At 37.1% G+C, this 26,603-nt stretch overlaps 3 protein-coding genes across 4 annotated transcripts; all 3 read left to right on the top strand.

The window, feature by feature from the left end:
- The first annotated feature begins 256 nt into the window (after positions 1–256).
- On the top strand, positions 257–2,581 carry LOC114352071 (putative odorant receptor 19b). Its single transcript, XM_028303527.1, has 6 exons — positions 257–710; positions 797–1,103; positions 1,252–1,348; positions 1,419–1,526; positions 2,195–2,365; positions 2,470–2,581. Exons 1-6 carry the CDS (start codon positions 257–259, stop codon positions 2,521–2,523), a joined length of 1,191 nt encoding a protein of 396 aa, XP_028159328.1. The 3' UTR covers positions 2,524–2,581.
- Positions 2,582–4,523: 1,942 nt separating this feature from the next.
- Positions 4,524–8,225, top strand: LOC114352067 (odorant receptor 2a). The gene is made up of 6 exons (XM_028303523.1): positions 4,524–5,077; positions 5,255–5,561; positions 5,787–5,883; positions 5,956–6,066; positions 6,383–6,553; positions 8,087–8,225. Exons 1-6 carry the CDS (start codon positions 4,624–4,626, stop codon positions 8,138–8,140), a joined length of 1,194 nt encoding a protein of 397 aa, XP_028159324.1. The 5' UTR covers positions 4,524–4,623; the 3' UTR covers positions 8,141–8,225.
- An 881-nt stretch (positions 8,226–9,106) lies between these two features.
- Positions 9,107–11,654, top strand: LOC114352068 (putative odorant receptor 19b). Of its 2 annotated transcripts, XM_028303524.1 has the most exons (6): positions 9,107–9,662; positions 9,948–10,254; positions 10,446–10,542; positions 10,614–10,724; positions 11,187–11,357; positions 11,479–11,654. In XM_028303524.1, exons 1-6 carry the CDS (start codon positions 9,107–9,109, stop codon positions 11,530–11,532), a joined length of 1,296 nt encoding a protein of 431 aa, XP_028159325.1. In that variant the 3' UTR covers positions 11,533–11,654. The 2 variants fall into 2 exon arrangements, with proteins under 2 accessions (XP_028159325.1, XP_028159326.1); XM_028303525.1 differs by lacking the exon at positions 10,614–10,724 and having other exon boundaries at positions 9,139–9,662.
- Positions 11,655–26,603: the final 14,949 nt, after the last annotated feature.

Below are 26,603 nucleotides of genomic sequence, written 5' to 3'. Positions count from 1 at the left end.
GTAACTAGAGAAAACCAATAAATTAGATTATTAACTAATTTCAACTTCCCAAAGTTAGTTACTACGGAGTTAATGTAAAACTTATTATTTCCTGGTAGAGGTGTCGATGCCGGTGGTTTGAATTTAGTTGTAGTTCATTTTGTTAGAAAATACACGTTACTCAATTCAAATTTTAAGAGAATCGTAAATAAGATTAAATTGAGTAATATTGGGTCAAGTAAAAAATAATAAGCACTGAGGTCTCAATACCGCAGTGATGAAGGATTACGAAATTTTGAAAAACTATTGCAAGAAAATCTTCTTATTTGGTTCAGGTAACTACTGGTACGAAGATGGAGCCATAGGAGACGATAGCAGCTGGTATTACCAGCTTTATCTTTGGTCACTGATTTTTATTTATGTTTTAATGACCATTTTCGAGACAATGGCCGTGACGATTGGCGACTACCCCGAAAATGAGACAGGGGATGCAATAACTTTGGCTGTAAGCCACACCATCGTCTTGCTGAAGATATTTTCATTGCTTATCAACAAAAAGTTGATAAGAACCACCAACAGAAATATGGTTGAAATCTGTGAAGCTTATGAAGATCCGACGTTAATGGCAGAGAAGTATAAATATGTTAAGATAAACGTTATGGGGTATTTCGGTATAGTGTATTGCACTTGCTTATTTTATGTGGTCGAAGGAATCCGGAAGGTATATGCTGGTAAGAAGTGCTATCTATTATCATAGTTTAAATTTTAAACACATGTATGTAATTCGTTATCACTTGTAAGTATGTTGCCCTTGCAGGTTCCCACTTTGAGACTGTTGTTACTTACCCTCCAAGTTATGTGGATGAATCACTTTTTGCTGGGTTAATCCGGGTTTCCACTACTATAGTTTTATTAATAATGATGATAACCATGATAGTAGCAGTGGATACCTTTACCATGGCTTACTTGATCATGTTCAAGTACAAGTTCATAACACTGAGACACTACCTCGAAAGATTATCTGAAGACTTTTATAAAATGAATGATGTTAATCCAAGACTTGCTGCTGATAAACTGACAGACGGGGTAGTGGAAGGAATAATTATGCACAAGGAATTGTTAAGGTAAGAAAACACCATTTATTGATAACGTTAAAATTTTGCCATTGAACTAAGCGATTGAAATTACATATGTTGATTTTTTTATTTTCTTGTCTTGGTATACAATAAAGTGTTATCTATGTTCCTAAAAAAAAGAAAATTTAATCAACAGATTGGCAAAAGACATCGATCAAGCCTTTGGAACAGTGATAGCTCTACAACTGTGCCTAAGCTCTGGTTCTGCAGTGACCCTGCTCCTCCAAATTGCCGTAAGTGAAAAATAATTTAATCAAACTGACTGTCAAGACTTCGTTTTAATATTTGCAATTTTAATTTCAGCTAACTCCGATGACATTCGTGGCGATTTTGAAAAATATACTCTTCGTCGTGGCACTCTTCTTTTTATTGGGCTTATTTTTGTGCAACGCCGGAGAAATCACGTATCAGGTACACTACAATTACCCTTGTAGATATAAAAAAAATATGGATTTTGATGCAGTGGAATAATAAAATTTTTATTGCTTTGAACTGTGAAGAATTATAGGTATTATGACATCATAAATCGATGTATCGTAAATTTGCGAATATCAGGTTTCGCTATACCGTCTGGCCAGCGCGACAGCGCAGCGTGGGGAAAGTAGGTCAAATCTCCATTTGCCTGAGGAAAAGTGACGAGGGGTGTGCTTGTGGTAGTGGAGAAGAAATAATCTGATGGTGATAACGTAACATTTCGCTCGTACGTTCGTTTCAGCTGAATGACGTCCGCTGCTGGACAAAGGCCTTCCCTAAAGGTTTCCATAACAACCGGTCCTGCGTTACCTGCATCCAGGTTCTTCCTTCACCAGACCATCGGTCCACCTAGTGGGGGGCCTACCCACGCTACGTCTTCCGGACGTCTTCCAGCCTGTGGTCGCCACTCGAAAAGTTTTTTGCCCCAACGGCCATCAGCTCTACGAGCTATGTGCCCTGCCCATTGCCACTTTATTATAGCAATTCTGCAGGCTACTATGTCGGTCACTTTGTTTTTTTTTTGCGTTATTATTACATAAATTTAACAGCTGAAAAATAGCTAATGTTTTATTAATATCGATAAATGAAGGGCTTTAAATTTGTAGGCGTCCCTGCTGCCCGACGCGTTGTTCTACTGCGGCTGGCACGCATGCGTATGGCAGCCCCCTCGGCGCAGTGTCAGGAGACTGGTCCTGCTGGCGTGTGCGCAGGCGCAGCAGCCGCTCGTCATGAAGGCCTTCAAAATGATACAGCTCTCTTACAGCACTTTTCTGCAGGTTCGTTTGAAAATACGACCTCATTCTTTTTTTCTTCATTGCTTATTAAACGTTTCCTGTCTGTATGCTAAGCATAATTAAGTATTTATCTTAATTTTTTTCAGGTGCTAAGAGGAACCTACTCTGTATTTGCCTTATTTTATGCACAAACTAAATAAGCAGAGAAGAAAGCTTTGATCAAAATAAAGTACCTACTTAGTTGATGTTAATTTTAGATTGGTAAACATACGGTACATTAAATATGTCGTTATTAAATTGTTTTGCAACAGTATCCCTTTCATTTTTTCAACCAAAAGACGTCCAATGTTGTGCGTTAGTTATAAAGATACCCTTAGAAGTAGGGTGTCGAATAATTATGGTTACGTTGGTTACGGTACGTCAGCAAACTAAGAAAAAATAATTTCGTTGATCTATGTATGAATTTTGTTGAGGTGCAGAAAAGTTCTCGAGTGGCGACCACGGGCTGGAAGACGTAGCGTGGGCAGGCCTCCTACTAGGTGAACCGACGATCTGGTGAAGGTCGCGGGAAGAGCCTGGATGCGGGCAGCGCAAATCGTTCATTGTGGAAAACCTTGGCCTGGGCCTTTGTCCAGCAGTGGACGTCATTCGGCTGAAACTAACGTATGAATTTCCTTTAGTCCTAGCTGTGTCTGGCTTAAGGTATCAACAGCTACTCAATCCCGAGAAGTCGAATTGAACATAACCAGAAAAAAACTTACACTATGGACTGCTGCGTATTTATATTTAAAAAAATACAAATAAAACCTAAAGAAATGATAATAATTGGTTCTCTGCATATGTTCTATGCAAAATCGGACAAAATTATTCTTAAAAAAATGTTAACTCGTCGTTAAAAATGCTATCTTTTGTCATCGTAGCTTAATGAGACATCCCAATATTAGATATTAAATTGAGTTCAAAATTAAATTGTTATAATGCAAACTTTTTGAACTTTCTATTTCTTCATTCACCTTAATAAAATTGCCAATAAATTAATAACGAAGAAAATTTAATTAAGCCCATTTTCTTACAGTAGCTACTTAAAACATTGCTTTTATCTTACGTTGAAACAGACTTTGTTAATCCCTTTCTTTAAGAACGAACTTGTAATGTTAGCAATGAGAAGTAATTTTATGTATCTTTCATTCTTTTAACATGGTTAATTAAATGGAAACAAAGACGTACCGCGATAGTACACAGCGAAATAATAATTAATCAAAATCCTGAGCAGGGCCCGTCGGCTAATAGGAAACTTTTCCCTTGGTGTGGAGGTGAAAGTAATTTAACTTGATAAAAGCACTATTTGCTAAACTGGTGTGTTTTTCCGCGCCACTAATACATAAAAGATTTACTTATCGAGCCGTAAAGTTTCACAGCTCTCACGTCATTAACCACTATTACTCGAAATTGCGAAATAAGGACTCCCAATAACAGCCAGCTTCCAAACTTTGCTTGATATTGGATACAAGGCAATTTTTAGGGTCCTTTATTAATTAAAAATCTCATTCATTAACGTTTTTGACCTTCAATTACTGATGAATAATGCTAGTAGACCATGAGCCGGAAGACGTAGCGTGGGCAGTGGCAGGCCTCCTACTAGGAGGACCGACAATCTGGTGAAGGTCGCGGGAGGTGCCTGGATGCGAGCGGCGCAGGACCGGTCTTTTTAGAAATCCTTGGGGGAGGTCTTTGTCCAGCAGTGGACGTCTTTCGGCTGAAATGAATGTCAGTAGTTGTGTGGCTACAATTTACTTCAAAATGATTAGAATCTACTGATTAACGTATGTTATCGTTGACTAACTGATTCAGTGGGTCTAGACAAAGTGCAAATTATAATCGCAAACCAGTCGAAAAGTGGTCGAAAAGCCCCTTTTTTGTATGGAGTTTTGACGGATTCGATTTTCGATTCGATCAAAAAGTGCGTTTTGTCTAGGGGGGCTGAAGTGAAATAAAACCTATATTATTTGACAACTAAAATTTTTTCAAGCAAGAATATTATAAAATTGATCTCGTACTGACAGACAATTGCATTCACATTATTATAGCAGAGTAAACGAGTAAATTAGATGATTAGCCAATTTCAACTTTCCGAAGTTAGATAACTACTTCGCACAGTTTGTGTGAAACTTGCCTCTTGCTAGCTGGGCGAGGTGTCGCAGTGAGAATTTACTTGTAGTTCACATGTTAACAAAGATCTGAGACTTTATTACAATTTTATCAAGAACTTATGCAAACTATTGTGGTCACATACCCCAAAAATGAAAGATTACGAGATCCTAAAAAAGCATTGTAAGAGAATATACCTTATCGGCTCAGGTGACTTTTGGTACGAAGATGGAACCATAGGGGATGACAAAAGCTGGTATTATAAGGTTTATAGTTGGTCACAGTTATCTGTTTACGGTTTCATGACCATTCTGGAGATAATGGCCGCGATGATTGGCGACTACCCTGAAGATGAGAAGCGTGATTCAGTGACGTTCGCGGTGAGCCACACGATTGTCATGCTGAAGATATTTTCGGTGCATTCTAACAAACAAATGATAAAAGCTATGAACAAAAATATGGTGTACATTTGTGAAGCGCACGAAGAGCCGACGTTAATGGCAGAAAAATATAAAATTGTCAAGATAAATGTTTTGGCGTATTTTAGTATAGTGTACGGTTCTGGCTTGTTTTATGTTTTCGAAGGAATTCGAAAGATATTTGCCGGTAAATTTATATTATATTTTTTAATGTTTAATGTCGTTTTATGTTTCAAATGGACACTATTTGTTGGCTTTGCCAGTATTGTAGAGCCAAATACATATAAAAAGGATTTTATAGTCATCTCTATTATTCACTAACATGTATAAGTCACGGTAATACTATCTATATAAGTGCTTCCAGGGTCCCACTTTGTGACTATCGTTACCTACCCTCCGAGTTATGAGGATGACTCACTTTATAGCGTGGCATTTCGGGTCTCTACTACAGTCATTTTATTCATGCTGTTACTGACGATGATAGTGTCTGTGGATTCCTTAACCATGATTTACTTGATCATGTTCAAGTACAAGTTCATAACACTGAGAAATTATTTCGAGAGGTTAACTGAAGATTTTTACAAGATGAATGATGTTAATCCAAGGGAAGCTGCTGATAAATTGACAAATGGATTAGTGGAAGGAATAATCATGCACAAGGAATTGCTAAGGTAAGACATGAGTGACATCCTTGTTTCTGTTTATAAATAAGCTGCATGAGGGGTGCAATCTTGGGATGCAATACCTAAAAAGGTAATCAGCCACACGCGTTTTTCGCATACACAATAGTCTACTTTAAAAGCGACATTATAACTCCATTTTAAGATCTGGATTATTGTTATTATGCTGGATTTTTTATCCTTGTGTGTCTATTTAATTTTTTTTTGTTCTGTCAGGATGGCAAAAGATATCGACCAAGCCTTCGGGACAGTAATAGCTCTACAACTGTGTCAGAGCTCGGGCTCGGCAGTGTCCCTGCTCCTCCAAATTGCCGTGAGTGAAAAATATTTTATCGAAACTGGCGTTTTCAAGACCTGGCTTTAAGATTTGCAATTTTAATTCCAGCTCTCGGACCAGTTGACGTTCGTCGCGAGTATGAAAATAATTTTCTTCGTAGCTGCACTCTTCTTTTTATTGGGCTTATTTTTATGCAACGCCGGAGAAATCACGTATCAGGTTTATACCAAAATTTTAAAACTTTGAGAGCCGAATCTCGGTGCTGTACAGCTAACTTGCTTTTTATCAATTTTAGTTAATTTAGCTTAACTACTCACACTATACTATAAAACAAACAGTGAATCAGTTGGCTAAAAATATTCATTTATAGCTTGTCTTTGTCATACGAAATGTATAGAAGAACTGCGTTTGGACAGCTCATAAAGTATGTCAATTGTCTGGTGGTGTTGCCTATTCTATTCTGTTAAAAAAATAATGTTACCTATAGTAAAAGTGCATTAAAACTGTAAACTGTGGTATATTTTTGATGATACAGGCGTCTCTACTACCCGACGCGGTGTTCTACTGCGGCTGGCACGCGTGCGCGCGGCAGCCCCCGCGGCGCAGTGCCCGGCGTATCGTTTTGCTGGCGTGCGCGCAGGCGCAGCGCCCGATTGTCATGAAGGCCTTCAAAATGATTCAGCTCTCTTATAGCACTTTTCTGCAGGTTTGTTTGAGTATTATTAGCGATTGATTTGAGGTTTAGTGCTTTATGATGACTCCATTAAGTACGTCATCTATGGACACTATTACACAGCTCCGAATCTGCACGACTCAGGTTGCTGTTCCATAGTTTCACCATGTTTCACTACTCATCCAACGCTTACGCCCGTCTTCACAAACGAAAATCGAACGCACAACGTTGAATAAAGCTCTGTGATTGGTTCGTGAGTCATCCTGTTTGTTCACGCGCACTGTGAGACCTCATAGTAATGTTTGTGAATACGTTTCCCCAATTTCAAAGATTTGTGGAAACGTAGCCTAAGGCCCTGCTTACACAATCTCATGCGGCTATGGCTTTTTCGAACGTGTGTAGCATCAGCAGAGTGGCGCAGTGGAAGCGTGCTGGGCCCATTATCCAGAGGTCCATGGATCGAAACCACCCTCTGCTAGCATTTTGTTTGTTTGTGTAACTTTTCAGTGTGATGCTTTTTATTTTTGCTAACAAGCTGTGTATGACATTCTACCATTTACTACCATCAAATATCTTCTTCTTTATCTTGTCGTGTCGACAACAAATCTACACAGTATCAGCCCAAACTCTGCTACAAGAGTGGCGTTGTCAGTAGCAATCATTAAATCTTCCTTCATAATTCATACCAGTTGAAAAACGTGCATAGATAGCAGCATTTTATTTTAACATTGTTTGACACAAAATAACTTACGTTTACAGTTTAACTTACGTTTTTTTGTAGTAGTTCTTAAATAAAAGCGTCTGGATATACTGGAAAAGTCTTGCATGCTAACTAAGTAGCAGGCACAGCTAGTTTAAAATAAATAGACACAGAAAGTTAGGATTACTGCAAAAAAGGATGAAATAAATCCGAGGTCCGAACCGCGTATCCAACGACAAGCAGTTTAGCGCCTTTCTGAAGAGATATTGGACAGAGAGGGTTGTCACTTCTATTTTGTTTCCCTTTGATTATAAACAGAAACAGAATTAAGATAGCCTTTGTAAGATACTGTGTCTAAATTGGGGTAATCCCTGTGTGATAGATACCCGAGCCCTTATCCTGGACTTATAGTAATTAGGTCATCCTATCGACGCATCAAGAGTCCACGCTATTGTGAAAAGATTTAAAGTTAGGAGGTACATATAATTGTATTTTTTAAATATCATCACTTTTAACAGCATGAGGACCTCCTACAAAAGTGTCTGAGACCTTAAATTAAGCCTGTTAAGTAAAAACATTTTTTTTCTTCCACTGCGACAGGTTTGGGTCAGTCCAACGACCTTGAGATTCTATAGTTTTTAAGTAACGTTAAGAGACAGTTGGCCACTCTACATAGATTTTATTAATTTATGTTCAAAATAAGCGTCAAATAAAAGTTGGCAACCCTAGTTATATACGACTCTAATTTTATACAGTTGGAGATTTTGTAAAACCACAACCGACTGCGTTGGTTTTATCGCTCATTGACCGTTTTCGGTCTGTGTGCCTAACTTATCGGCTACTAAAATATTTATCTTCTGTTCCAGGTACTGAGAGGGACCTACTCTGTATTCGCTTTATTTTACGCACAGAATAAGTAAACAATAAAATGATCTTAGGTTTAGATCGAAGTAGCATTTAGATGTAAATAGATTTTCAATAATAAAAGTATCTTAAATATTTTACTGTGTTCTTGGAATATCAGTAAAGGGAGTGGCCCAGGATGTTTTATTAAAAACTTGTTTTGAAGTGTTTTAAAAGGCATAAACAATAATAAGAGGAAGACGAGCATATATCACGTAAAAAGATTTCTACATTTAGCATGCCAATGATATTTTAAATAAAACTTAGATGAGAAGTGAATTGTTGGATCCGCTGCATTTAAAAAGGTGTTGGTATTTTCAAACATCCATCCAGGCATGTCATACCAACAATAAACTTGTGAAAAAACTCTACCTATTCCGATTTATACTCGTAAATAATCTTATGGTGTGTTTACACTAAACTTGCATTTTATATCAAATAAGTCAATTATGAGGTCACGGTTAAATGAAGTACCTATTTATGTCCCAAACACAAGCATATTAGTTTTTTCTAAAATTTTCTATCCTATTGGAGAAGAATGGTTGTGAACGATACACCCTAGGGAACGTCGAATATTATGTTTCAAAAAATTTACTGGTAAGAATCCTACCCGTACTCGTATTCTGAACAAGCTTTTAAATTAAAAATTAAATTTATTTATTAAATAGAGTTTTTCAGTTAAAAGTTATAATCGCGTGTGTAAGCACCTTTAGGTAAACTAAAATGCGATCTAAACCGCAAATGGCGCGGGCGGTGCGAATTTCGAAGAGCCCACCTTTGTTTCCACCACAATGGTAGCCTATACACATGAATAATTAAATTAAAGATTACCCAGAACGTGGAACAAAATTGAGGCTTGGGAAGTAGAATTGATTAAAAAGTAAAGTAAATAATAGTAAACGTGGCCTTTATGAAATAATTCAAGGAAGTTTTATGAACAACGAATATCGATATGCAAAAGAAAGCAGTAATACTCGTAGTAAATGCATTGTCTGCTGCAAATGTTGAACGAAAACATTGTACGAGTAATATTTATCAAAGTAAATTCTACTTACTATCCACTAAGTGTTAAGATACCAAAAACAATGAATAATTACGATATCTTAAAAAACCATTGCAAGAAAATTTTCTTTAGCGGTTCGGGCGATGTTTGGTATGAAGAAGGAACCATTGGAGATGATAAGAGCTGGTACTATAGGCTGTACAGTTGGTCACTATTTTCTATGTACATGTTCATGACCATTCTGGAGATAATGGCTGCAATGTTTGGTGACTTCCCAGAAGAGGAGATGCGAGACTCAGTCTCGTTAGCAGTGAGCCACGCCATCGTCATGTTGAAGATTTACTTCTTATACTCCAATAAGAATCTGCTGAAGACCATGAACCAGAACATGGTGAGAATTTGTGAGGCTCACGAGGAACCATCATTGATGGCCCACAAGCATAGGATTGTAAAGATTACTCTTCGAGTGTATTTTGGCATTGTTTACGGGTCTACTTTCTGTTACGTCATCGAGGGGATTCGAAAGTTATTTGACGGTAAAGTATCATCAATCATCATTATCGTCATCATAATCAACTTGGATTATAAAATTGGCATCTTGTTAAATTGGCTATTTTATGATGCGAAGATTTGATTAACAAAATGATTTTCATAAAAAAGGTTTGTAACCTATGGATTATTGGCCAGGGAGTCCAGTAATAAAATTTTTGTTTGAAAATAATTATATTTATACATTCTACGCAACCGTATTATTATGGTTGTATTATACTAATAACGAGTACCTATACTGTTCTTGTTAATTTTATGCAGTGTGCTTTCAGGTTCCCACTTTGTGACTGTAGTTACTTACTATCCTTCATATGAGGATGACTCATTTTGGGCTAATGGCTTTAGAATATTTAATACAATAGTTTTGCTTATGTTGATGATGACGATGATTGTGTCTGTGGACTCCCTTACAATAACTTATTTAATCATGTTCAAGTACAAGTTTATAACACTGAGGCACTATTTTAAAACATGTTCCCAAGATTTTTTCAAACTAAATGACGTTGATCCAAGACTTGCTGCTGATAAGTTGACAGATGGGATAGTGGAAGGAATAGTCATGCACAATGAATTGTTAAGGTAAGCATTGAATTACTTTTTTGTTGTTTTTCACAAAATACACAAATACAAAGAACACTGAAGATGTGCCGACGCGTGGATGGAAAAGTAGGTAAATGATGATCAGAGACAACGTAGACATTGCACAAAGTGAAGCTAACGTAAAATGCGTATTTGTTATACTTACATACTTTATGTATTGTGCTCATCAGAATGGTAAAGGACTTTGACCAAGCATTTGGGACTGTAATGGCTCTACAATTGTTTCTGAGCTCGGGAACCGCAGTGTCTCTACTTCTCCAAATTGCTGTAAGTTTAAAAAATGTTGTTTTACCTTTGAAATAAAGTTGTACTAGAATGCCATGCCATTTTAATTTCAGCTTGCGGACCAACTGACTTTAGTGGCGAGTTTGAAAATGATTTTCTTCGTAACAGCACTCGTCTTTATATTGGGCTTGTTATTGTGCAATGCTGGAGAAATCACGTATCAGGTTCATTCAAACTTTTATTTTAACTGGAATACTCTAAAAAGCTAGGGTTCTGATGCAGTTAAATCTCTTTTTTATGACTCCGAGCAGTAAAGAAGTTCATACGACGTGGATCTGGTAAAACAGTGCCATTTTCATTTGAATTTATAGTGAAAGTGAAAATTGAGGTAATATAGGTCTGAATTTAATTTACATAAGCCTTAGTTTAGATATGTTGGTAATACCTTTTTTAATGTAATATTTTTATTCTGAGTGATCGCGTAATGATGATTTACCATACTCTAGATTTGAATAGATCTTGTAACGTCTTTGAAGCTTTAGCTTTTTATCTGTCCAGGGTGAGATGTGTAGGCCAATCCCTGGAGAGGCTTTGTTCCTGCAATGAAGTCATAAACGTCAATTGTTTTTGAAAAAAGGCTGAAGACTAAATAATGATGATGATGATACTTTCGTTTTTCCGAGCAGGCTTCACTGTTACCCAACGCGTTGTTCTACTGCGGCTGGCACGCATGCGTATGGCAGCCCCCGCGGCGCAGTGTCAGGAGACTGGTCCTGCTGGCGTGTGCGCAGGCGCAGCAGCCGCTCGTCATTAAGGCGTTCAAGATGTTTGAACTTTCTTATGGCACTTATTTGCAGGTTTGACTTGTTTTGTCTCAGCGAAATCGATTTATAATGGCATGTTTTTTGTTTTTTTCTTTTTTGTGTTTAGAACGTTTTTGGTTAAAAACTACTTACTTATTTTTATTTTATGTTTTAGGTCTTGAAGGGAACTTATTCTCTCTTCACTTTGTTTTATGGACAAAACCAGTAAAAAGTGAAATAAATAATATAAGTGGTTTACTTTTTGCACGCTTTTATAACACGTTTACTAAGCAATAAAGTTAATAATATAGCTAGATAAGAACCCTGAGTCGCTTTTATTGTAGTGAAAAGTATACGCTATTCAATAAAGAAGTAGTTCTAAATGTATGTTTTATTAAGGCTTGGTATTTCTGCTAAAGTAGGTATTTCGCGCTGTCAAAATCTGCGCGCGCAATACTTCGCCGAAGACAGCGCGCCAAAGAGCTCTCGCGACTACACAGTATATAAATACGCAGTTGGTTAGGTTAGGTTGACTTCCTTCCGTTCAAGCGTCACACTCACAGCACTTTCTAATACAAATCATATCCAAGTGATACAAATTAAATCAACTTTCAAAATTTTTGGGAATATATTTTAGAATCGAATAAATATAGAATATAACTGCCAAAGTAAACACGGTTCAAAGAGGCGTGGCGTCACCCGACCTTCCGGAAGTTCCGCGCCGGCTAAAAGAATTTCAAGATTACGTCACCCGACCTATCGGTAGATCCTCGGGAGCTTGAGCGATTGGAAAAACATTTTATGATCAGTTACTCGTAGTAGCGATTATTTAGAGCTTGGATAATAAATTATAGTTGTTGCAATTCACAAAGCTTTGCATGTAGTTAATTACATTAATCAGTACACGCATCAATTATGTTCAGTCTTTTTGTTTATTAATAAATAAAAATATCATACTAAAATTGCATACATTAACATAGTAACTAAATAAGACGCAATATAAAAATTTCATCCGTTAAAAGCCCTCAAGTTATTTCTGAACTTTAGTTTAGTAAAAGATTTAGAATCTCAAATCGCTTATTTTAAAAATAAAACCATAAATAGAAAACGAATAGAGGTAACTTTGGGAATTTATTCTATCGAGTCAACTTCATCAAATCGTGTTTTCATCCGTTAATAGCCCTAGAAAATATCCTCAACTATGCCCAATAAAAATCTCAGCCTTTAATTTTACTGTTTAGTACCTCAAAAATGAAAAATGAAAACCTCATTTTCGCCATTTTCTCTGCTACCCGGCCTTAAATCCGAAATAAATCTTGCGATGAAAACGTATGTGCTTACAGGCACGCAAAAGAATCCACCATGGCTACAATAAAAAAAGATCGCAGACCCGATAAACGAGTTATCGTTAAGATTTCTGTATCAAATACATATGCAAATGGCGAAACATTCCGGAGTTATGCCTTGCGTGTTAGGAATAAGTTTATGAATAAGTGAAACGCCTAAAAGCCCCGGCTTTGGACTGGTGTGCGACATACGTAATGCCGAGTCAACTGAAACGTGGACGAAACTGTCGGGAATGTATTGACGTATCGGAATGCTTGGTAATAGGGTCATCAAATAATTGAATTGCCTGCTGGGCTTTCGGCTCGTGAGTGGTCGGCTGAGTGACTTTATAACAAGTGGCTATCAGATCAGCTATTTTATTTTCACAATTCACCCTTCTCTCACACAATCACAATCTCTTCTTTTATCGATTCATCGATTGTCCACAGAATAGATATGTCAAAAGAGGTGACAGTAATTAATATAACTGCCAGTTAATAATGGATTCCGTTTCTAGTAGTCGTTTGTTCGTGTCAGNTGTACCTCGCGCGTGGCGCGCGTGTGGTACACGCACTCGGGCGCGCTGCTGCGGGAGCTGCGCTCGTGCCTCACGGAGTTCAAGCGCTACCTGGCCGAGCTGGCGCGCTCCATCCGCGCCGCCGCCGCCGACATGGCGCTCGGCCTCGTGCATCCCAGGTACCTTACGTCTGTACCTCGCGCGTGGCGCGCGTGTGGTACACGCACTCGGGCGCGCTGCTGCGGGAGCTGCGCTCGTGCCTCACGGAGTTCAAGCGCTACCTGGCCGAGCTGGCGCGCTTAAGGCTTGGTATTTCTGCTAAAGTAGGTATTTCGCGCTGTCAAAATCTGCGCGCGCAATACTTCGCCGAAGACAGCGCGCCAAAGAGCTCTCGCGACTACACAGTATATAAATACGCAGTTGGTTAGGTTAGGTTGACTTCCTTCCGTTCAAGCGTCACACTCACAGCACTTTCTAATACAAATCATATCCAAGTGATACAAATTAAATCAACTTTCAAAATTTTTGGGAATATATTTTAGAATCGAATAAATATAGAATATAACTGCCAAAGTAAACACGGTTCAAAGAGGCGTGGCGTCACCCGACCTTCCGGAAGTTCCGCGCCGGCTAAAAGAATTTCAAGATTACGTCACCCGACCTATCGGTAGATCCTCGGGAGCTTGAGCGATTGGAAAAACATTTTATGATCAGTTACTCGTAGTAGCGATTATTTAGAGCTTGGATAATAAATTATAGTTGTTGCAATTCACAAAGCTTTGCATGTAGTTAATTACATTAATCAGTACACGCATCAATTATGTTCAGTCTTTTTGTTTATTAATAAATAAAAATATCATACTAAAATTGCATACATATATTTTGTTTGTATTGGTCTGGGTGTTTTCTTTCCATAATTTATGTATAACGTATGTACAACCGATGTGAACAACGCCTCAACGTGACCACGACCGCTCTGCCAAGAGCGTAACGAATAAGAAGAAGTATGTACGGGGCTCTGTATCGAAAATCACTATGAGCAATGAGCATCACACACGGTTACCTGGAGTGCATTACCGCAGCAAAATTTTTATAAATGTTGTGCTTTAGAGAGTCGAGAGTATAGCAGATAATGTATAGTCCATCGTGAGCAGAAATTTTTCCACTAATAGCAAAATTCGTTCAAATTATAGTTTTAAAGTTATTAGGAAAACACAGATTTTGCTGGGGTAACGTTTCAAACATTACCCTGGCAATTTTTTTTTAAGTCGTTCTATCCCGGAACCAAATACATGGATAGATAGCTCTTGTTGCGTAGTAATTTGTCCACGAATAGCAAAATTTGTTCGTGTTCCGGTTCTCAAGTTATTTAGAATTTTGCTGGGGTAATGTTTTGTGATGTCCCAGATCTCGTAAACGGCTAAACGCAGAAGATTGAAAAAAATACCAATGATAGACCTTGATATGTTCAAATTAGTTCAAACATTATCATTGATTTGAATGATAAACACCAGTGTTATTAAAGGATGACATTGCAAGGTGGTGCCAGTCCAGTCTTAAATCCGTTGATATATGCTGCATCTGCCATGTTTTTGGCTAAAAGATTCTTCTATCTTGCAGCTTAGACCTTTAGCTACAGACCTTAGACAGTATTTTTGAAACATTCTTACGCATGGTGGAGGAAGGGAAGTTCTATACACTCAAGTCTACAAGGAGTCACATCAACTCCAGTTTTAAATCCGTTGACATCTGCTGCATCTGCCATCTTTTTGGTTAGAAGATTCTTCCATCTTGCAGCGTAGACCTTTAGCAACAGACCTTAGACAGTATTTTTGTGAAAATTCTTACGCATGGTGGAGGAAGGGACGCTCTTGACACTCAAGTCTACAATAGTCACATGAACTCCAGTTTTAAATCCGTTGACATCTGCTGCATCTGCCATCTTTTTGGCTAGAAGATTCTTCTATCTTGCAGCTTTGACCTTTAGCTACAGACCTTAGACAGTATTTTTTATTATTTATTTGTGTCAGTGTGCTCTTCTAAAGAGTGTAAGACGAGTATGTAGGTACTATTAAAATGTAATTTTAACTCATTGGTTTTGTCTCATATTTGAGGAATGTACTATGTATCATGAGTAGAGTCTTCGTTTAAATGGATGCGAACGATTTAAATTTCAATAGGTAGACAAAATTGATAATTCTTAATTATCAAAAATTTTAGCTTTCTCCAGTAACACTGATATTATTATACTGTGACTCATCAAAGTCATCATTGTCAAAAATATTGACAAATCGCGAACTGTCACGGCCAAAAAACTGACACGCGTCCGTCCTCCGTAAGCGCCACCGCGCGACTGATTGAGATTGTCCAAGCCGTCATGGACGATTTTTTCCACATTTTTTAACATAGTAACTAAATAAGACGCAATATAAAAATTTCATCCGTTAAAAGCCCTCAAGTTATTTCTGAACTTTAGTTTAGTAAAAGATTTAGAATCTCAAATCGCTTATTTTAAAAATAAAACCATAAATAGAAAACGAATAGAGGTAACTTTGGGAATTTATTCTATCGAGTCAACTTCATCAAATCGTGTTTTTGCAAAGTTACTTGATCTAGTATTTAGTGATTTTTAGTTTTGATAATAGCACATAAAAAGAAAAAGAAAATACGTATTTATGGAAAATAAAGTCACTTTTATTTATATTTTTCGGTATTAATTGTATTTTTTTGGTAAGTAATTAACTACTATTTGTTTGTACTAATAAAATTATGAAAATTCTAAATAATAAAGTTAGTAATCAGTCTGAATCTCACTCATTGCTGTATGTAAGTATCAGAAAGTACTTAAGTAATAATACTATTAAACTCTTATTAAATAATCTACATAGACTTAAATCAACAAAAGTCTTTTAAATTTGTACGTATAAATTCAACTTCAGTTATTTTTAAGAAACAATCTGACTCCTAAGAAACAATAAAACAAGAAGCATTTATTTTTTGCAAAGGAAAATGCAATGTTGTGTCGCGGCACGTCTAGCGATCTGGCAAATGCGCGCGCGCTCACGTTCGCGTATTTTTTGCTTTACCGGATCCGCCACCGGATCCGGCGCCGACTCACCGGATCCGGTAGGTCCAAAAACACACCGGATCCGCCGGATTACCGGATCCGCCGGACCGGATTGCAATCCCTAGTGTCAGTCAAATGATGTCCAAAGGATTCTCATAACGACCGGGCCTGCGCAGTTTGTGTTCAGGTGCTTCCCGCGACCTTCACCAGATCGTCAAGGCCTGCTTTAGTATAAATGAGAACAAAAAGGTTTTTTCTCAATTTGTCTTAAAACCCAAATCCATTAATATCGGATGTGGATTACGTAACATGTAGGTTACGTAATGACGAGCTAGTAAGAGACAAAGTTTGGCTTATTGAATGTACATTTGCGCGACGACCGTGAACTTGGTGGAAAGTTCTAAAAGAACGCGGCATTTCAATCCAAAGTTCGCTGGGGAGATGTGTACAAAAAGTCGCGTTACTTCTTTCTATACCAACGAGTGGGAACCCAGCAAAATCTGAAAAAGGAGGTAGACATCTTCAAGCTACTTTTCAACTCGGTGTTTAGGTACTTACTTACATAGATGAGGAAGGGTAGAAACTTCACATACAATATAATGACACCCTGTATGTCGGAACAATTTAACTAAAAATGACAAATGAACTACTTTTACGTCGTGCTAAGCTTTAAAATTGACTAACTTGATATATTGACTGCCGCGTGTCGCGTTTACACATACATTCTTCAGGCCCTTTCTGGCATTACCCACACCTTAAGCTCAAATAAATTTTCCGTGGTGACGGCAATATAAGAATATGTGGAAAGGCCCAGCGGTATAACTTAACGCTCTGCGGAACGACTTATACGGTCACATTCTGTAATCGCCATGGGGAAATTTATTTTCAACGTTATAGGATTTGTGATTAACAGCTAGTTTTTCTCTGTAGGCTTTTGAATAAAGTCTGTAGGTAAGTAACGGTAGAATTTGGATACCTATAATTTAATTAGGTCAGTTAATTAGCCAACTTTTCAAAGAAAATCGCTTTGTGATCTCGCTGCCGTTTAAAACCTATTTGAATCCTTGACAAGTATTTCGCCAATTCAAGGGAACTTTAGTACTTATTTTCACGTTTATTGAAGTCTTTTTGGAAATCTCCTTGTAGCAGTTTGTATATTTCATCAAAGCCGATAAATGAGCTATTTAATTGGAGCGACCTACTGAAAACAAATCTCTTTGAAGAAACAGCTTTTATGAAAACATTATTGAACCGTGCGGCCTACGTTCGGTCATACATAATAATGCCTACTCGTTAATACTCCAAAACGTTCTGTACATTCAGAATGTACGTTTTTTCCTATATTCAATAATATTTTGACTGTCGTTGAAAAAACAGACGAGAGGCTGTCGTGTTCGTTCAATGAAATGAAAACATGGATTTCTAATTAGGTTAGGAGTTCAACAAGATTATGCTGAACACGTGAAAGCGGGCTTGTGCTAGTTTGACGCAATGGTGTTGAACTGATTGGAGATTCTGGGCCACTCTCATTAATTTATGATTGTACGCTTAGATAATTTAAGGCTGAGTTGCACCATCTTATTTATTTATTTATTTATTTTATAGAAACCAACAGTGATACATTGAAAATATTAGTTATAAGATTTAGACTGATAGTATAGCCAATGAAAGGTTTCCCTTTTTATAAAAGTACATTGTTGTTGGGAAAAAATATGACTTATCTTATTTTAACTTTAACAAATGTCAAACTCCGTACAAAAAAACACCGGTTATTGTTAAAGTCAGTTGGTGCAACTCAGTCTAATAATCGTCCGTTTTATGTGAATATAACGAAGTCTTACAAGGATCCTATTCCAGACGCATTTTATTCCAGCAAGATGAAGCTATATTTGAAAACAAAAGTAATACATAGTCTGAAATTCGTATTTATTCGTAAGTACATGTTTCCTAGATCAATAAAATTGTACTATGGCAGATGGCAAATGTATTGCATCATAATAAATATGAATTTAGTGCGGTTCAGTGTTGTCTGGTGTTGTATTTAATTTTTCAGTAAGCAAATCAGAGCTCTATTGCCAGTTACATCTTAAGACAGTTTTTTAATAGCACAGAGCTCTAAAAGTAGTAGTAAGTGAGCCAAAAGCTTAGGAAGTTATAATGGGCGCCGTCGCAACTGGGAGTCTACTATACAAGATATTTTTTAATTTCGATCTGTCTATCACTCCCATTCACGATATTATTCCAGGGAGAGCGACCGAGCTAGACAGATAAACCCAAAACCATCGTGTTCAAAGCAGAGGCTCTGGGTTGGCATTTGTGGCCAAATTGTTTGTTCGCAACACGCCCTTCTTGGAACAGTGCAACTAGCAAGTGGGTAATAAAGTCTCATGATGCTAAATTTTTATCACCTTACTATAAAATATGTCCTTTGGTTTGCCAAATCGTCTCTTTCCAGTAGCGAAAGAATGGAGTGTTGAGAAAAATGAGACAGTATTATAACTCCGGCTTTTCATGATAAATATTTTTTATTATCCAGTGACAAGGCAAGCAAAGCACAAGATGCAAATGTCAGTGTGATGAAAACTCTTTTTCACTCGGTGTCGTGGAATTAGATATTAATTTCGGGTCGATTTTAGTTACCCGGAATACCTAGTCACAAAGTGAACATAGAATAAACTAAATCAGCTGAACTATAACAGTTGAGATATCTCCATGGGTTCTATTAATATTGATAAGCCGTAGATATATTAGCGCGATTAACATTCGTCTCTATTCACCGGCTCTAGGACGTATCATGTGTATCCTCCGCACTCCCGCATCAACTCAACCATGAAATATTCATACGAGGGAAAAGGTACAAGTTTGGCCCAGTGGATTGTTTCTGCAGGATCAATATGGACGAACTGCTAATGTTTTCATATCTCATCCTAGTATTCATAACGCTTCCGTATGCCGCTCACACACGAAGGGTTTCGTGGATCGCGAATCTTTTTTTCTTCTGCCGCGAATAAAAAAACTTTCGACGCCATAAAAGTATATGAGTTCGTCCCAATACTGCGCCGATGACTTCCAATCTCTCGTAGCGTGTCCCGACCCAACCCTGGAGATTACTTTTTTCTCCCTCATCCAGTAAATTGAATTAAAATGAGAAGCAAACGGATAAAGAAAAGGGTGTGCGCCGATTTTCGCAAGAGTTTCGCGTTTAACGTGCCCCGTCTACGTGTACGTTGTTTTCCCATTGTTTTTCCTTTTAAAATAACAAAACGGTACGTAGAAAGTCTTATCTAACGTTAACGACTTTCAAATATCCTTATACTTTGCGTAAGTACGTGCTTGTGTTCTTCGGAGGTCACTGTGGGATTCTTATTGCGGGAAACAGACACGGAATTGGTGTCAGTTTAATTTTATGAAAATGGAACTAATTTGAAAATAACACTTAAATACAACGTGGTTACAAGGAAATGTCCAAGAATAGTATGAGTATAAGGTAGATAGGGTTATTCTTGTCGGATTAAAAGAAATCATGGGAATATTTTACGACAAACAGACGACGATGAAATCGTGTAATTGGGGTTTAAGTATCTACTTGTATTATAACACTACAAATATAGGCAATAACAGACGATAGTGCCTACATCAAACTAGACATTTTAGGTGCTGTTTTGTAAAAAACAAAGATTATAATTATGTTGTCGATTGTACAATAAATAGCATCATGTAACTTTTTAAATTAATTAGAACTAAAATTAAAGTAATTAGTGCCTGTAGTACCTAGCCAATTAGAAACTTATTAGACGTTAATTTAAACTAGGAAACAAAGGGGTACCTTCCTATTTCAAGTACTTAAGACTTCGTCGCTTAAAGCTTTAAAACGAATTACGAAACGGTATTAGGACCTAATCTGGTTTGACAAATGCTTCTTGAGTAGATTTGGAGCAAAATTTCTTCGTTTCACGGGCTTTGTTCAAAGAAGGCGTTTATCGAATGACCGTCTGAAGGTCTAGGCAATAAAACGGCACAGAAAGGCCTGTCTACTGTGTGGGTACAGACGACAGTATGTCAAGATAAGCTGTAGCATCTTATATCGTGGTAATACGGGCCATATTGCAAAAAAAATGTATGTGTAGTTTGTACTTTGAGGCAATACACGACTTTGAAGTGCTTGATCTGCTTTCAACAGTTTATTGGGCTCTTCAGGAAAACGTAAGTAGTCAGACTTGTGAGATAGATTTACTCGAGTATGTTTTTAGTGTTCGGCTCGAATTCCTGGTAACTGTAATGTTCCATTAGTGTTTTAAAAAGCTTTTTCGTCATGTAAAATTCGCAGCTTTCTTCAATTTTTATCCGACTTCAACAAAAGGAGGAGTTTCTCATTTCGGTTGGATTTTTATATGTGTGTACACCGATTACGCCGAGGTTTCTGATCCAATTTCCGAGATTATTATTTTGATCGATGCGGAATAGCTGCCATATTTTTGTCCCATAAAGTCAAAACTCAACTTTCGAAAACCAAATATTTAGAAACATTACATACGAACTAACTGTATCAACATAATTATTATGATTTCCGAAAACATACTTTCGAAAGCCCTACTCGAAAACCTAAATTGAAAACCTAACTCGAAAACTCTATGTATAATATGTATGTATGTAATTTAAAAATAGTATATGCGTTAAGCTAGCAACCATAACACAAGCATTTTAATTGTTTACTTTGAGGTAATATGTCGCTGTGTGAAATTGTCTAAAGATATTTAATAGATGTGACCTCATAAAAGCTAAATGTAATAAAGAATCTAAACACGTGTGATGTGATATCGCAGAGCGATCTAGGCGCGCCCTTGCGAGTGAATTGTCGCTAAGAAACGCTCCATCTACCGCACAGTCGCACTGAGTTTGTTAGTCAGGATTGCAGCGTATTTATGAAAAATCATTCCTATTGTTCTTAGATAACAAACATTATATCGCAATTTTTTTTTCAGTTTTAACTGTTCATGTACTTACTCTGTCTATAACCATGGCTGATCGAATTTCAATTATTTAGTTGGTCTTTTTTAAAATATCACTATTTAGTACATACGGGTTGTTGTAAAATAATAATAATATAATCGTGTACTTAATACAATGATAAAATTAATTTTATTGAAATGAAAGTCACATCCAATACAGATAAACTATAATGCAATGTAATGTATCGCACATTAATAACTTTTTATTAAACCTAAAATAAGACTATCTGACATAACGAATGTAATATGCACAGCTAATTAAACTACACACATAAAGGTAGAGTTAGGACTCACTGAAAATACAGGCTATTTACGTTTCAGTAAATAAAAGTTTCAGCATCACCCCCCATTCTGTCCTTTTAGAGTAAAAAAAGATAAAATGCGCCTGTAAAAGTTTTAATTTTGATTTCTGCGCAGTGCACCATTCCGCAGGTGGAATAGTAAATACGCCGCTCGTCTGACGGTTCACGCGCCATATACTTCGGGCGTAGGTAATTTCCTACGCTCGTCTCGAATAACTCTTTCTAACTCATTTAGGAGATACCTTCGTTCTTACGTAACACCGAATCTTACGAATGAACACGTTGTTTTGACGCGAAAGAATTGGCCGCTTGATTCATAGTTGGTTCAAGTAATTAAAGTAAGTAATTATTACACTCAGGGATGTGTAAATTAGTAATTTTATCAAAAATAACACATGACAGTTAAAAAGCTTTCATTCAATGACTTGTAAAGTCTAGGTAAGGTACGTTGCCTACTTTTATTCGTCAAGAACCCCTATAATTACTACATTGTCTACTCGAAAATCAACCTACATTGTTTGTTACCCATCTTGGGTATACTAATTGCGGCATTATCTTGTTGAATGGATAAACTTGCTTGCAAAGCAAAAATGTGCCCGCTCAACGACTTACGAGGCGGGGAATAAAATTGCCAAAATTATAAAGAACTAGCTTTCCGCCCGCGGCTTCGCCCGCGTGGAATTTTGTCTGTCACAGAAAAACTTTATCGCGCGCGTCCCTGTTTCAAAAACCGGGATAAAAACTATCCTATGTTCTTTCCCGGGACTCAAACTATCTCTATGCCAAATTTCATCAAAATCGGTTGCGAGGTTTAAGCGGGAAAGCGTAACAGACAGACAGACAGACAGACAGACAGACAGACAGACAGACAGACAGACAGACANTCTATGCCAAATTTCATCAAAATCGGTTGCGAGGTTTAAGCGGGAAAGCGTAACAGACAGACAGACAGACAGACAGACAGACAGACAGACAGACAGACAGACAGACAGAGTTACTTTCGCATTTATAATATTAGTTGGGATAATTTGTACAGTCGACAGCGCTTCTGTACAGCAATTTTGTTGCAAAGTAACACCTATTTTAACTGAATAACGCCCGTATTCACAAACATTAATATGAGGTCTCACTGTGCGGGTGGATGCACAGGGTAACACATGAACCAATCACAAAGCTCTATTCAACGCTGTGCGTTCGAATTACTGCTTCACTTAAGCGAGCATCGTTTGTGAATAGGTACGGGCGGAAGATACTGCCATAGTTTTTAACTAAACATGCTGTGTCCAAAGCTATAATGGGCCTAAAATTTCATTGATATGTTTGTTCGGCCGCTATAATTTTATCATTTAAACACCTAAAATATATAAAATATTTTTATTTGTAAGAAAGTATTTAGTTATATTGAAAGGCGCTGGATGCAGGCCGCTACCAACCGGCCCATAAGGAAAACATTGGGGATGCTTATGCCCAGCAGTGGACGCCCCATGATGAGTTTTGTAAAATAATTTATCAGTGGAATAACACAAAATTTTGTCTATTAACACTATTATGGGTATTTCAAATTTTATATTCTGCGTGTGGACTTAGTAAAGATATAAGCGATACAACGGTTTCGGGACTTTGAAATTGTTCAAAGTACCTACTGAACTGTTAGAGCGTTGAATGAGCTATTCAAACTCAACGAATCCGAAAACGATTTGTAGTAATGGATAACTTTCAACAACTTGTAACTAAATCTGTCAGGTTCACATTGTTTTCTTTTACTGCTGAGATTTATGAAAGTTATTTTAGTTTTAAAAGACAGACATTAGTGTTATAAAAGTACTGGCTGAATACTGAAAAAGAAAATCAAACAAAAGTGGCTACTATAACGATTTTCGTATACAAGAACAATGTAAAGCAACAGCAAATCGTCATATCATAGCATATCATGAAACTTTCTTGTTCGGAGCCAATGTAGCAGAAGCCACTTTCATGTAGGTCATACAATGACAAAAAATATCGAAGTAAAAACAACAAAACCAGTATACTTAAGGTCTTTTAATCTAGAAAGCAATGACCTGCCATAAAGTAGATGCCTAGTTTAATTAAGCCACAATAGAATTAATTTATTTTTGTATACTTTATTTTCTTAATTTACTTAAGTGATCTTGCCAATATACCTACCTACTGCTTTATAAATAAATACTTTGTAAATCTATTCTCAAGAAAACCTTCTTTTCACCAGTTGTTTAGGGAAAAATACATGAAACTGGCAACACTGCTTCTGGAAACGTGGAGAATCTGCAAAAACAACCTGAAAAGCCTGTTTAACATCTCATTTGCCGGATAGGTGGAGCGTTGTTGCCACTGCAGTGTTTTCTCTTTACGACCTAGAAATTTAAGTAGTACAAATTCGTTTAAACCGCAGTACAAGGATAACGAAGTTTTGCACGGTAATAGAAAGTTGGTTACAAATGCTTGCAACGTGAAATGGTGTGGTTTTATTCGGAACTGGGGATTGCTCTGAGCTTTAGCGTAACAGATCGCATAGGAAAAAAAATATTTTCAGCGATACAAGCTTAACCCCATGCCATAAATTTATGACTATTGGCGAATTTTATCAGTCAGTAAAACGCTTTTTTGTTGGTGTGACCTACACGAAATGGTTATAGTTCTATGTATGGTTTTGGGACTAGCTTTAAGACAACGAATTAATGCAGATAAGATTTCCAGACGCTAGCCAATGTAGTTCTTTTTTATCTAGCGTATCCTGGGATTGAACTTGGAGCCAATCTCAGAGTCACTATGCCATTGAGTATCAATTTTTTACGTTTGAATGTAACAGAAAATGTCAAGATCTTATGATGGCAAGGATTTTTCCATCTAGGTATATGTATAAGATTTTAAACTTTCGCGTTCCATTTCAACTAAAATAGTAAATAAAATAGTAGGTAATTTCAACTAAATGTCGCGTTAAGACCCGTGTCTTACTATTTTAGGTATATGTAGACAAAATAAAACCAAAGGTTTTAAGAAAATAAAACTTGGCAGTGAGTGCGAATAAACGTTTGAGACTTATCTTGTTGCAACAGTATTACAGTACCACGTTACACTACGTCTTACTCGTATCTGATACGGCTGTTGCATATCTCTTTACCATAGATTGTATGCAATAACACCCTCACTAAATCATTGGATAAGAAACTAAACGGGCAACGTAATCAAACTTGCGTGAAGTTGCTCGTGAGCAGAAATATGGCCTGCTGTTCAGTTCACCTACACTTGCTTGTGTTGCATGTAAACTATTAAAGAGATTCCGCCGGGAGATACTAAGTTCTAAAGCTAATTAACTGTATCATGTTGGTATGTAACATTACACAATACACATATTATGTTGAAAATTCTAGAAGGAGTCACGGTAAACGGTTGAATAATAACTCTTCTACAGAGAGGAGTTTTGGCCTGACACTGTGTAGATTTGTTGTCGACACGATAAGAAGAAGAAGAATAACTCTTCTTGTATCTGCATCGTTAAAATTGTAAAAGGGATTTAATTTTTAACTAGGTACACGAAAAGTATTACCAAGGATCATTCATAAAGTCTACTATCCAAACAAATGATAGATATTACTGGTACCTCATGTATTGTAAATTTTTAGTTCTATCTAAATCTAATTGAAATTGAATACCTACTCATTCATTAAATTGTGCGGTCCCTGCAAAATGTGTTAAAATAGAATCGTTCGTATAAAGTTTTAAATATAGTTGTATTTTACACAATCAGCCACGTGAACTCACGGGCGCATTGTTATTGCCCCGCTAAGTCCACTAATTAGTGTTCCGAAACAATCGGGAGAAGTTTGTTAATAAAACTGACCTCAACTATTAATTGCTCCATTTCAAGTGTTACCAACGGTTGGCTGATGATTTCGTACAAAAGATCCACTTTACCGCTAATTATGAACTTGTACGGAGAATGAAGAGCAAAGTTGAATGAAATATTGTTTCCGCTTGTGCTGTTTGCTTTTTGAAGTTTAACTGCCCCTGGAAGTGGTGTTCGCGGGTAGTTAACCAATGTACACATCAGTTTATCTGACGCTCGCTAGCTGTACCCGCAACTTTAACGTCAACAAACGGATGTCAAACCAATCAAAACTTTCCATTTACAACAATTATGGATTATTAAGAGACATGAACCTTGATTCATTCCATATTATAAGTAGTTTATTCAAAATTATGTTACCAATCCGCTCATTAGTTTTCGAGACCGTATGTAACATTTGTACAAAAATTCTAAAAACTAACGATCTTGCCAGTCACAATTTAACTAGGCAACTATTTAGTAAGTTAGACTGAAAAGATAATAAGTAAATACTGTAATGAAGCTATCAAATAGGCAGCTGACTGGATGCTGAGTACCTACGGTTTATTGCTGGCTCAGAAATCGCCATCTAAATCTGTATTGTTTTACTGTTATCTATTGCTATTGTAACTAGACACAATTTAGATTAGGGGTTATTAAAAGGGTAAGTCTAGACTTTGAATAATAAATCAACGCGATCAACGGACACCTAATTGTATTGTTGCAATTTTAGAGCTGCTCGTTTAATATGAGAGCTTAATTTTAGTTTTGACACGTGCTAAGGTTTAAGCTTTAGGTAAATATATATACTAGGTCTGACCTACTAAATATTCGAACTTAATACGTTCGTGTATGTATAATCGTTATTAACGCGTTGCTAATACGATACCACCCCTTACCTACAGACATAATGTACAGCCATTAAATGTGTAATTATAAACTAAATCGCGGCAGATTAAAGGGCATGCGTTATAAGGGTTGAGAATGTTCGGATACCTATTATAGCTGGATATAACTTAAACATAATATCCATCGTTACTGCCAATTCTGCGTTGATATGTACACAAAATTGTACGCTGAAAATCGTTATCGATCGTGGGATAATTACGCCGAGCGAGTGCTACGGAGAACAATCCGGTACGTAATTTGTTTTCGTACTGGAAGCGGAGAGCGCACGGGTGGTTAGTGCATGTGTTGCAGATCGGATAATCCCTTGTATAAAATTAGGCTGCCGC

This window comes from Ostrinia furnacalis, unplaced genomic scaffold (genome assembly GCF_004193835.3).
Source record: "Ostrinia furnacalis isolate ACB-3 unplaced genomic scaffold, ASM419383v2 OfSCF1245, whole genome shotgun sequence".
In the NCBI taxonomy this organism is placed as follows: domain Eukaryota; kingdom Metazoa; phylum Arthropoda; class Insecta; order Lepidoptera; family Crambidae; genus Ostrinia; species Ostrinia furnacalis.
Note: the sequence above shows the minus strand (reverse complement) of the source record. Positions and strands in the feature narration are given on the sequence as shown.

Bases quoted from the DNA above. Each gene is read 5' to 3' on its own strand.
- LOC114352071 (XM_028303527.1), top strand. From the start codon at position 257: ATGAAGGATTACGAAATTTTGAAAAACTATTGCAAGAAAATCTTCTTA. The intron at 1,349-1,418 runs GTAAGTGAAAAA...TTTTAATTTCAG, and splicing joins CCCTGCTCCTCCAAATTGCC to CTAACTCCGATGACATTCGT. The intron at 2,366-2,469 runs GTTCGTTTGAAA...AATTTTTTTCAG, and splicing joins CTTACAGCACTTTTCTGCAG to GTGCTAAGAGGAACCTACTC.
- LOC114352067 (XM_028303523.1), top strand. From the start codon at position 4,624: ATGAAAGATTACGAGATCCTAAAAAAGCATTGTAAGAGAATATACCTT. The intron at 5,078-5,254 runs GTAAATTTATAT...AAGTGCTTCCAG, and splicing joins AATTCGAAAGATATTTGCCG to GGTCCCACTTTGTGACTATC. The intron at 5,884-5,955 runs GTGAGTGAAAAA...TTTTAATTCCAG, and splicing joins CCCTGCTCCTCCAAATTGCC to CTCTCGGACCAGTTGACGTT.
- LOC114352068 (XM_028303524.1), top strand. From the start codon at position 9,107: ATGCATTGTCTGCTGCAAATGTTGAACGAAAACATTGTACGAGTAATA. The intron at 10,543-10,613 runs GTAAGTTTAAAA...TTTTAATTTCAG, and splicing joins CTCTACTTCTCCAAATTGCT to CTTGCGGACCAACTGACTTT. The intron at 11,358-11,478 runs GTTTGACTTGTT...TTTATGTTTTAG, and splicing joins CTTATGGCACTTATTTGCAG to GTCTTGAAGGGAACTTATTC.